This window comes from Procambarus clarkii, chromosome 76, assembly GCF_040958095.1.
Source record: "Procambarus clarkii isolate CNS0578487 chromosome 76, FALCON_Pclarkii_2.0, whole genome shotgun sequence".
NCBI lineage: Eukaryota > Metazoa > Arthropoda > Malacostraca > Decapoda > Cambaridae > Procambarus > Procambarus clarkii.
The window spans coordinates 15,280,304-15,292,786 of NC_091225.1; the positions used below are offsets into that span (position 1 = coordinate 15,280,304).

General features: G+C 48.1%; 2 protein-coding genes across 2 annotated transcripts in view; both read left to right on the forward strand.

The window, feature by feature from the left end:
- The first annotated feature begins 810 nt into the window (after positions 1–810).
- On the forward strand, positions 811–1,233 carry LOC138357181 (serine/arginine-rich splicing factor 2-like). Its single transcript, XM_069313829.1, has one exon. The coding sequence runs from the start codon at positions 811–813 to the stop codon at positions 1,231–1,233; it is 423 nt and encodes a 140-aa protein (XP_069169930.1).
- Positions 1,234–12,355: 11,122 nt separating this feature from the next.
- Positions 12,356–12,483, forward strand: part of LOC123771597 (uncharacterized) — a 1,230-nt gene continuing 1,102 nt past the window's right edge. The window contains exon 1 of the mRNA XM_045764187.2: positions 12,356–12,483. This exon is cut by the window's right edge and continues 1,102 nt beyond it. Coding sequence (XP_045620143.2) covers positions 12,356–12,483 — 128 coding nt within the window.

Below are 12,483 nucleotides of genomic sequence, written 5' to 3' on the forward strand. Positions count from 1 at the left end.
AAATATGATAGTTGATGTTGACCAGACCACACACTAGAAGTTGAAGGGACGACGACGTTTCGGTCCGTCCTGGACTAATCTCGACTTGAGAATGGTCCAGGACGGACCGAAACGTCGTCGTCGTCCCTTCACCTTCTAGTGTGTGTGGTCTGGTCAACATACTTCAGCCACGTTATTGTGACTCATCGCCTGCATGATAGTTGATGTAAATGGTCAACTTTAACAGCCCATAACCTGACCTCAGAAATTGATGTATCGATTCGGAAGTTAATTTGGAAGAATCACAGACGACATTAACTAGAAACAAACTCTCACAGGCAACAAGTTAGCCCTTAAAATGACCGGAAAGTTACTGTGTACAGGACAGTAAGTAAGGGGCTTGAAATACAAAACAGGCTTCAACATTATTGCAGGTGAGAAGTTTGATTGATAAGGTGCTGTGGATAAGGTGTGGAAGAGGGAGGGGGGAAGGATACATGGGAGGGGGGAGAAGTGTGTTAATCAATCAACTCTCAACTGTCTATCAATCAACTGTATCAACTCTCAACTGTCTATCAATCAACTGTTATTAACTACTAATTGTTTTTCTCCACACCCACACACACACACACCCAGGAAGCAGCCCTTAACAGCTGTCTAACTCCCAGGTACCTATTTACTACTAGATAACAGGGACATCAGGGTGAAAGAAACTTTGCCCATTTGTTTCTGCCTGGTCCGGGAATCGAACCTGGGCCACAGAATTACGTGTCCTGCGCGCTGTCCACTCAGCTACCAGACCCCTGATATTACCCCAAAATATTACAGATGATGACGAGGTCTCGCGGGTCTGGTCAAAGCCCAGGCCGAGGTCTCGCGGGACTGGTCAAAGTCCAGGTCGAGGTCTCGCGGGACTGGTCAAAGTCCAGGTCGAGGTCTCGCGGGACTGGTCAAAGTCCAGGTCGAGGTCTCGCGAGACTGGTCAAAGTCCAGGTCGAGGTCTCGCGAGACTGGTCAAAGCCCAGGTCTAGGTCTCGTGGGACTGGTCAAAGTCCAGGTCGAGGTCTCACGGGACTGGTCAAAGTCCAGGTCGAGGTCTCGCGGGACTGGTCAAAGTCCAGGTCGAGGTCTCGCGGGACTGGTCAAAGCCCAGGTCGAGGTCTCGCGGGACTGGTCAAAGCCCAGGTCGAGGTCTCGCGGGACTGGTCAAAGCCCAGGCCGAGGTCTCGCGGGACTGGTCAAAGCAAAGACTGAGGTCTTAAAGGCCACAGTCTGCTACCACAGGTCGGGATTAACATCCATCTCATACACAACTTTATTTCAAGTCTCTTGAACTTTAAATGACTTTCCGAGGTTGTCTCAGGAGACTTCTCTGATTTGGTCAAGATTGGGAACTTTATTATATTATTTATTCCATTTTTAACAAGACACTGCACACTTTCCGTCTCTAGAAGACCTTCTGAACGTCTCCGAACAAGCCAGAAATTCATATAACAGTCATCAGGAGCCGGTGGCTGAGCGGACAGAACACTGGACGCGTGATCCTGTGGTCCCGGGTTCGATCCCGGGCGTCGGCGAGAAACAATGGAAATTGCGTGATGCATCAAATGAACAAATCCACAAGGGCCGTGACGAGGATTCGAACCTGCGTCCGGGAGCATCCCAGACGCTGTCTTAATCAACTGAGCTACGACATGGTCAAAAGGAGTTGAAACCGAAGTTCTACTGAACTTACTGGATCCTGCAGCCTCTCCGAGACACAAACCAGGGTTTTACTCCTCTGACCATGTCGTAGCTCAGTCGATTAAAGCAACGTTTGGGATGCTCTCGGACGCAGGTTCGAATCCTCGTCACGGCCCTTGTGGATTTGTCCTTACTAGACATCTTTATCTAAACAACATTAAGAATCTGGTGAATTATCTGCATTTATATACTGAATTATAAACCCAAAATCTAAAAAAAATATAAAATACACATTACAAAAAAAATAACCTATATTATAATATTATAATGCTTCTAAAATGCTGGTAAATGGACTCTAATTTTCTATTTCAGATCAATATATTAACGTAAGCAAGACGATCCTAATAATTTAATACAAACTCTATTGTGCTATTGTCTAGGCAAATTCGGTTAGGCATAATGAGATCAATCACATTACCGCTAATTACCTCATTAATTAAGCTCACACCCGATACGCTCATCACCGGGGGAATTAATCCAGAAAACCACTTACGTGCTCCACTTACGTGAGCTGTGACGTCACACGCGTTACTGCTTAGTGAATCGCTCTCTCGTTACTCTTACGACCTCCAGTGGTGCCTACGACCTTCCAGTGGTGCCCAGGAGCCTCCAGTGGTGCCCACGTCCCTCCAGTGGTGCCTACGACCCTCCAGTGGTGCCTACGACCCTCCAGTGGTGCCCAGGAGCCTCCAGTGGTGCCCAGAAGCCTCCAGTGGTGCCCACGTCCCTCCAGTGGTGCCCACGACCCTCCAGTGGTGCCCAGGAGCCTCCAGTGGTGCCCAGGAGCCTCCAGTGGTGCCCAGGAGCCTCCAGTGGTGCCCAGGAGCCTCCAGTGGTGCCCAGGAGCCTCCAGTGGTGCCCAGAAGCCTCCAGTGGTGCCCACGTCCCTCCAGTGGTGCCTACGACCCTCCAGTGGTGCCCAGGAGCCTCCAGTGGTGCCCAGGAGCCTCCAGTGGTGCCCACGTCCCTCCAGTGGTGCCTACGACCCTCCAGTGGTGCCCCGGAGCCTCCAGTGGTGCCCAGGAGCCTCCAGTGGTGCCCAGGAGCCTCCAGTGGTGCCCAGGAGCCTCCAGTGGTGCCCAGGAGCCTCCAGTGGTGCCAAGGAGCCTCCAGTGGTGCCAAGGAGCCTCCAGTGGTGCCAAGGAGCCTCCAGTGGTGCCAAGGAGCCTCCAGTGGTGCCCAGGAGCCTCCAGTGATACCCAGGAGTTTCCAGTGATAACGACCCTCCAGTGATAACGACCCTCCAGTGATAACGACCCTCCAGTGATAACGACCCTCCAGTGATAACGACCCTCCAGTTATCCCCCCTGGTCGTCCAGTGCGGGGATGCGTTACGGCGGGAGAGACGTCCTCCACAAATTCAATTAAACATGTTTGTAAAATACAAAATTTACAGCAATATTGGGCCATATTGTTGGCTTTTCTGTTGTTTTATTTGGAGAAATACATAATTTTAGCTCCAGACGGAAGACAAAATAAAATTACGAGTTATACTCACACACACCTTCACCACTCCTAGTCACAGAGGCGGGACCAAGGAGCCGAAGCTCAACCCCCGCAAGCACAACTAGGTGAGAACTAAACCGGACAGCACGCTGGACTTGTGATCCTGTGGTTCTGGGTTCGATCCCAGGCGCCGGCGAGAAACAATGGGCAGAGTTTCTTTCACTCTATGCCCTCTGTTACCTAGCAGTAAAATAGGTACCTGGGAGTTAGTCAGCTGTCACGGGCTGCTTCCTGGGGGTGGAGGCCTGGTCGAGGACCGGGCAGCGGGGACACTAAAGCCCCGAAATCATCTCAAGATAACCTCAAGACACCAGAAGATGAGGAGACGACGACGTTTCGGTCCGTCCTGGACCACTTTCAAGTCGATTGTGATGATGCTATTCGAGGAAAATGTGGTTTAGCTCTCGTATCTTCAAGCCACGTTATTGTGACTCTTCGTCTGCATAACTAGGTAAGTACATCCCTTTCCCTCCTAGCCCCTTCACATCCCTTTCCCTCTTCAACACACGTCCTCCTCCGCATCCACCGTCTTAAAATACAAGAATAGGGAAGGTGCTACAACTAATCTATTCGTAATGTGATGAACACTATTGTCAACACTTGGGTGGTGAAAGTGAGGGGACAAGGGCGCCCTCACACACCCGTGCTGGCATATCACACTCTCCTCACTTTCACTGGCTTCCTGCCACAATAATATATCCATTTCTGTATCAATTGGCAATATTATGATACTTGGGATCCCTCAGTCAATTGGGTTCCTGTTTACCTTTTCTGTTTTTCTTATTAATGCTTGTAAACACATACGTTGTGTAATTCATTTTTTTCTACCACAGACGTGGCCGGACATTTACAATGCTAACCAGAATATATACATTTTCTTCTGTCCTCCATGGACAGGGTGAGAGGAACGCACTGGGATAGGGTAATAACACGAAATGAAAGTGACGACCTGATAGAAAGTGAGGGGCCTGATAGCTGAGTGGACAGCGCTTCAGATTTGTAGTCTTAAGGTTCGATCCCCGGTGCAGGCAGAAACAAATGGGCAGAGGTTTTTTAATTTTGATGTTCCCGGCTACCTAGCAGTAAATAGGTACCTGGGAGTTAGACAGCTGTCACGGGCTGCTTCCTGGTGTGTGTGTGTGTGTGTGTGTGTGTGTGTGTGTGTGTAAGGAAAATGAGGCCTGGTCGAGGACCGGGCCGCGGGGACGCTAAGCCCCGAAATCATCTCAAGATAACTCAAGATAGCTTTAGTCCGTCTTGAGCCTTTATCTAGTCGTTGCTGAACAATATTGAGAAAGCTAAATTCCATACACGACTATCTTGAGGTTATCTTGAGATGATTTCGGGGCTTTTAGTGTCTCCGCGGCCCGGTCCTCGACCAGGCCTCCACCCCCAGGAAGCAGCCCGTGACAGCTGACTAACACCCAGGTACCTATTTTACTGCTAACACAACACAAACATCTCATCTCGTTTAACTAAGAGATGATAATCGAGAATAATTTCACTTTGTGCTATCAAGATTAATGCCCACATTTCCTCATCTCGCAAGCGACAATGATTGGGATTCGAGCCCTGATTAGGATGATAAGATTGGGTACAACATTTATTCCCTGATGACCTGGATGTAAATCGATTGGCGGATGATGTTCTAGGGGAGAACCATGGAGCTGACAGTACCCGGACGACCATGTTCCTGGACGACCATGTACCCGGACGACCATGTTCCTGGACGACCATGTACCTGGACGACCATGAATTGGGAGAAGGAATCGTGATTATCTCAAAAGATTAACTAATCCCAGATAAAAATATAAATTAGAGGATTCAGGAATTCTCCACTAATTAACGGTTCGTTAACTCTAACTAAAGTGGACGAGTCTTTGAGAGGGGGGAGAGGGGGAGAGGGGGGGAGAGAGGGGGGGAGAGGGGGGGAGAGGGGGGGAGAGGGGAGGACAATGATTGGGGAGGGGGGGGGAGGGGGGAAGTCACAGGAGGGGGGAGGACGTGCTTCAGAAACTCCAGAAAACGTTCACTAATTAATAGTGAACATTATTATTATTAATACCCGTTGGCAGCACCGGCCGGGGTGGGCCACCAGCACCAAGGTGGGCCACCAGCACCAAGGTGGGCCACCAGCACCAAGGTGGCCCACCAGCACCAAGGTGGGCCACCAGCACCAGGGTGGCCCACCAGCACCAAGGTGGGCCACCAGCACCAAGGTGGGCCACCAGCACCAAGGTGGGCCACCAGCACCAAGGTGGGCCACCAGGACCAAGGTGGGCCACCAGCACCAAGGTGGGCCACCAGCACCAAGGTGGGCCACCAGCACCAAGGTGGGCCACCAGCACCAAGGTGGCCCACCGGCACCAAGGTGGGCCACCAGCACCAAGGTGGGCCACCAGCACCAAGGTGGCCCACCGGCACCAAGGTGGGCCACCAGCAGTACAAGAACTAGCACAAACGTTACGGTCAATGGACGAGTGAAACTCGCTGAATCAAACGCGTTAATTAAATTTGGATATTCATAGACTAAAAATATACGAAGCGAACTGCAAACTGAATCTTACATTCACATTCCCTTTCACAAACAACGGAAGCAAAAGTATTCAAGTCATATAACAATATTGGGAAATAGCTATACACTTTTAAAAGAAACTTGGACGCCTTTACTAAGTTCCATATAGAGAAAAAGAGTATTAAGTGAAGGGTAAACTTGACTATGAAACAGAATGATGGGAGTGAAACTAAGCCCAAGATGCAGTGTAATTTTTTTTTAATATTGAGTGTTTCTTAAGTTGACTGTTTCCGCTGTCAAGCGCCTCCCTATCTTACAGATGATCATATGGGAGTCCACAGTTGAGCACCGTTGGAATGCGCATTTAATCCTCATTTATTAAGATCTCTTTAACCTGTGTCCGTAACTCAGGCGAATCTCTACGTCTCTCCCACTTCACACATCGTAGCTAATTTCTGAGAAATCCTTTTTTTTCTCTCTCTCTACCTGGCTAAGCCATTTGGGCCTTGTTCATTTCCATCTTCATCTTTCACTCTCTTAAGGCTTCGCTTGTTCTTAAGGCACCATCTTACCCTCTTCCTTACCTACGCCCTCTTTCCCTCTTTCTTACCTACGCCCTCTTCGCATCTTCCATATATACAACCTCTCTCTCTCTCCCTTTCTCCGGATCTCTTTCCACATCAGAAATTGAGCACTTTGAAAACACCGGACAAACTAAATTTCATGTCTTGGCACTCGGGGAAAAACACGAACAATGGTTAGTCGTAATTAAATGTTGGGGAAATAGCTGTCAGGTCAGCTCTCAGGGGAACACGAGGCGCAAAGTTTAAGGCTGCCGGTCTTCGCTCTCTAATTTGGCAGTTGAAACGTCAATTTTCCCGCTCTGAAGTCCTGAGCCAAGGATGGCAGCTCCTGGAGAGGTGTGCGTGCGTGCGTGCGTGCGTGTGTGTTTGTGTGTGTGTGTGTGTGTGTGTGTGTGTGTGTGTGTGTGTGTGTGTGTGTGTGTGTGTGTACGTGTGTATTCTACTCAAGTTCAAGCATGTTGCTTGATGAGTCACAATAACGTGGCTAAAATCGACTTGAGAATGCTCCAGGACGGACCGAAACGTCGTCGTCCCTTCACCTTCTAGTGTGTGGTCTTCAAGTATGTTTATTGAGACAAGAAAGAAATGCATCTCAGAGGAATAGTAGCAGCTTAGGCTATTTCTACCCCCCCCCCTTTATTCTTGCTTATTGCTACTCAATTTCGTGTCTACCAAATACAATACACCCACATGAACTCTCATAAGCAGGCGATCATTTTCTCCCTATTTCCTACCTACGTGGTGACTGAGGTGGCTTCCAGAACTTCCTCTTTCAGTTCACTTGTTGATCAGCCGTAATGCACACGAGTATATCCTCGCGTCCATTACTCATTTCCATCTTTTCTGCTGACGTAGCAACAACTTCAGCAGTAGCAACAGCAACAGCCCCTACCCCCCCCCCCGCCCCACAACTACCGCTGACTTTGCCCAACTGAAGAAAATATTGCACTCAAGATCCCTGGGAGTTGTCTGTCAAGCTGACGAAATGCAAAGACACGCTCTCACAGGAGGATTGTAAAAACCCGGAATTTGATTTCCTCTTCCTTGTTCCTCATGCAAATGGCCGCCAGATCAAATGGAGGTTGCAGAGTCAACTCTGAAAAGACTCTTTTGTTAGGCAAATGAGAAGAAAGCCGGATATATATGAATATACGGAGATTAAATTGATATATACTACATATATATTCGAAAAAAGTTATCTTCGTATAGTGCTATACTCATGTATCTGAAAGAGGTGAATATTAACAGAGGCATATTTCGAACTTCAATTCCGAGAGTGTACAAAAAAAGATCGGAAGGGAGAGCTTCTCCCCGAGTTGTTGTTAAAGATTCGCTACCTGGAACAAAAAGTTCCAAGCAGCACGGGCTATGGTGAGCCCGTAGGGTGTTCTCCCTGTGGCTAAGCATGTGATGGCTTCCTCAGGCAGGATATATCCCTGGGTATTGGTAGGAAGGGCCAAATATACTGTCAGAGCTGACGGTAACACCCCTCGTATACCTGGCTAGACTCACGAACTCATCTTTATTCAAGCAGTAAGCAAGTGCCTGGGCGCACACATTCTCAAGCAGAGACGATTGGAACACTAAGTAGATTGAGTTTATTCCATTTCCTTTTCATCTCGTAAATTTGAAATGGCACGAATGTATAAAACCAGAAATAAAGTGTAAACAATTTAGTTCTGCAGACGAGGAGTCACAATAACGTGGCTGAAATATGTTGACCAGACCACACACTTGAAAGTGAAGGGACGACGACGTTTCGGTCCGTCCTGGACCATTCTCAAGTCGAATGAGCACATTCGACTTGAGAATGGTCCAGGACGGACTGAAACGTCGTCGTCCCTTCACTTTCTAGTGTGTAGTTTAGATAAAAAAAAATATACAAAGCCATATCACGACTGAAAACTAGGAACTAATTTTACAAGATAAAGGAAATAGGACAAATGAGAAAGCATTCCATTAGATCATAGAAGACAAACAATTCAAAATTTTCTTAAGAAAAACAGTGAACCATAAAAAATATTTGCTAATAGGAACAGCAATGACTGAACTACGATTATTTGGTACAAGACAGTAATGAAAGGGAATCGAAGAGGCGGACTGCATCGAGTAACAGAGAAGCAATGATCCCTTTTCCTCGAATATTACAGTGTGTCCCGACCACTGAGACGAGTAATATACATACAAGACACACCACAAGAATCACAGGACCTACCTTAAGAACCCCCACCAACAGTGTCACTGCCTAGGACAACGTCAACCGGGCCGCAAGGCGGCTGAGCCCCGAAATCACCTCAAGGTAACCACCTTACCTTAAGGCAACTTTCAGACCATACCAACGGTGTCACTGTACCACTAATAGCAAACAACTCGCATTTAACAGTTAATATATCATTGCAATAATCATTCACAGTTTTTAATTTCAGTTTAAATAAAAAATGACAAAAATTATAGAACTTCTTTTCAGTGGGTCACAGACTCGAATGTAAACAAACTCGTCAATCACAAGGATTATCATACAAACAGCCTCCTCTTCTGAAGAGAAGGAAGGGGGGGGGGGGGAGGGGAGGGGGGGGGAGGGGAGGGGGGGGGAGGGGAGGAAAGGGAAGGTGAGGGGCAGGAAAGGGAAGGTGAGGGGGAGGAAAGGGAAGGTGAGGGGGAGGGAAAGGAAGGGGAGGGGGAGGGGAAGGGGAGGGAAGGGAGGGGGGGAGAGAGAGAGAGAGAGAGAGAGAGAGAGAGAGAGAGAGAGAGAGAGAGAGAGAGAGAGAGAGAGAGAGAGAGAGAGAGAGAGAGAGAAGAGAGGGAAGAGAGAGGGAAGAGAGAAAGAGAGAGAGACACACAAAGATAACAAAAAAAAACCGAGATAAAAGTAAAAACACAAGCATAAACATACAAAGTTGAGCCTCGAGAGAGTTCAGAGATGCACCTCCACACGCCAGACGCGACCAAAGTCTCCCTGACACGTGGGCCTCTGAGCCCACCTGACCGCCTCCACCACACTGACCATCCCAACAAATCAAGAGACTGAATCAACTCCAACAACTTGGCTTTGGGGAGAGAAACCAGTCAGGTTCCACTCAAGAACATGCGGCCGCTGAATAGGAAGATCTTGTGGCCCGAGACTAATGTCAACGTCCAAGCACCCTTGCCACTATCATACCAGATCTCTTGTATAAATACATTGATTTTCGACGGTGTATGACAACAGACTTTCGACCAACTTTAGTGTGGCTGTCGATGCCGCGTGACACACGCACGCACGCAGAAAGGACGTTTGAAAGAACGTTTTCAGTGTCATAGTTAACAAATGGAATGCATCAGGCAGTGATGTGGTGGAGGCTGACTCCATACACAGTTTCAAATGTAAATATAATAGAGCCCAGTAGGCTCAGGAATCTGTACACCAGTTGATTGACAGTTGAGAGGCGGGACCAAAGAGCCAGAGCTCTACCCCCGTAAGCACAACTAGGTGAGTAAACACACACACACACGGTTGAAAATGAAGAAATATTTACAATGTATTTCACTGTAAACACATATATACTCTTTCACAGTCAAGGCTGCAGGACTCTTATGGTCGACCTGCCCAGCATGCTGGAGAAACAGGGTTCGACTTACACATCCATCACCGTCTTATCAAACTGTCCCTATCCAAGGTGGTCTCTACTGCCGTCTCAAGCCTCGTATGGCAGAGGGTAAAGTTTCTGAGTATTAATATATCATAATATATAATAGTGGAAGTAAATCATTTCAGAAATTTGAAAACTAACACTATCGTAGTACTGAAAAGACAAAAGTGATAACACTGTGTTAAAGCTGTTTTGTAAAAACTATATACATTCATAACAAATTTTTAAATTTCTTTTTAAATTTTTTTATGTACAAATGTTCCAATAATATTATATATACGGAGCTTAAATATAGCTACTGCTGCTGGTACTATTATTGCTGCCGTCTACTGCTGCTGCTGTCTACTGCTGCTGTTGTCTACTGCTGTCTACTGCTGTTGCTGTTTACTGCTGCTGCTGTCTACTGCTGCTGTCGACTGCTGCTACTGTTTACTAATAACAACAACAACATTCAATAACAGAAGGACACTACAACCCACATATACGGTACAGACGGTACGTGATATAAGCGCTTCTTGGCACACATGATCCGCTGTACTGACGGTAGCGTCACCTGTTGACCAGACCACACACTAGAAGGTGAAGGGACGACGACGTTTCGGTCCGTCCTGGACCATTCTCAAGTCGATTGTGTGAGAGAGCCTCACCTGTTGCCCCGTCTCATAGCTCCCCACGACAGACGACGACCCTGTGACCTTGTGACCCCTTGACCTTGACCCCTTGACCTTCCCTTACCAGAGAGAGTAACGCCTGTCAATACTACCAGGCTTAGTGGCGGTAGGGACCGACAGACAGTCGCTACGAGAGACGAAAGTAGCGGTATTAGTAGAAACCTGAATTAACCATCTCAAAACCAATAAGACCAATCATGATATATTCAGCGACTCGTTAGCGCCTTAACGACCAGAACTTGACGACCAAATCGAGCAAATTGGCCCCATAAGCTGGTGTTGCGGTACCAGGAGCCTCTAATCAACTTAGTTGAGATCAAATGCTGCTCCACTGGCTCCTGGCGGGCAGAAAGGCAATTACCTCCCGTGGCAGAGATGCAGATGGGAGCTAATCGGCAAGTGGAGTGAGGAGGCTGCTCTGTAGGAGTGTGGAGGCTGCTGCTGCTGCTCTGGAAGAGTGTGGAGGCTGCTGCTCTGTAGGAGTGTGGAGGCTGCTGCTGCTGCTCTGGAAGAGTGTGGAGGCTGCTGCTGCTGCTCTGTAGGAGTGTGGAGGCTGCTGCTCTGTAGGAGTGTGGAGGCTGCTGCTCTGTAGGAGTGTGGAGGCTGCTGCTGCTGCTCTGGAAGAGTGTGGAGGCTGCTGCTCTGGAGGAGTGTGGAGGCTGCTGCTCTGTAGGAGTGTGGAGGCTGCTGCTCTGTAGGAGTGTGGAGGCTGCTGCTGCTGCTCTGGAAGAGTGTGGAGGCTGCTGCTCTGGAGGAGTGTGGAGGCTGCTGCTCTGGAGGAGTGTGGAGGCTGCTGCTCTGGAGGAGTGTGGAGGCTGCTGCTCTGGAGGAGTGTGGAGGCTGCTCTGGAGGAGTGTGGAGGCTCCTGTAGTGTGTGGGGGGGGGGCGGTGTTCGTAGGGTCACTATATTTCACCAAGATTGTCCAAGACGTCGCTCACAGGCCATCACTTCAGACTGTGGAATGTAAATAACCCAAACTTGGTCTCCTCTATTTCAGGGGTTCCTCCTCCCCCCACTTATGTGTCCCTCTCACACACTACTGAGCCGCCGTCCCCACAATGTTGACTATGAGTTTGTCCTAAGTCGCCACAGATCCAATTTCGCTTAAATGCAAATTATAATCAACTATCAATTTTTAAGAGAGAAACTTTAAGAGCGCACATATGTGCTCACGTATTTGTACTCACGTATTTGTGCTTGCAGGGGTTGAGCTTTGGCTCTTTGGTCCCGCCTCTCAACTGTCAATCAACTGGTGTATAGATTCCTGAGCCTATTGGGCTCTATCATGTGTACTGTGTGTGTACTCACCTAGTTGTGCTCTGTGTGTATGGTGTGTGTGTTTATGTATTTATACACATGCATAAGTGTTTACATAGTAAAAAATTAAATGAACATTCTTAACGATTTCGTGTTACCACATAAGAATACAGAGAAGACATGGGGTTTGGGAATACATAAACCCAATGTAGACGAGGAGTCACAATAAAGTGACTGAAATATGTTGACCAAACCTCACACTAGACAGTAAAGGGACGACGACGTTTCGGTCCGTGGCTCGAATCGCCTTGAGAATGGTCCAGGATGGACCGAAACGTCATCGTCCCTTCACTTTCTAGTGTGTAGTTTAAGCATCATATAAACCCAACACCTGAGGAGGTTAACAGCCATAAAGATAATATATAATTATAGAAGTGACATGATTTATATATTGAGTTAACAGCCACCAAATGCGGCGTCCACAGCCACCAAAGGCGGCGTCCACAGCCACCAAATGCGGCGTCCACAGCCACCAAAGGCGGCGTCCAGAACCACCAAATGCGGCGTCCAGAGCCACCAAAGGCAGCGTCCAGAGCCA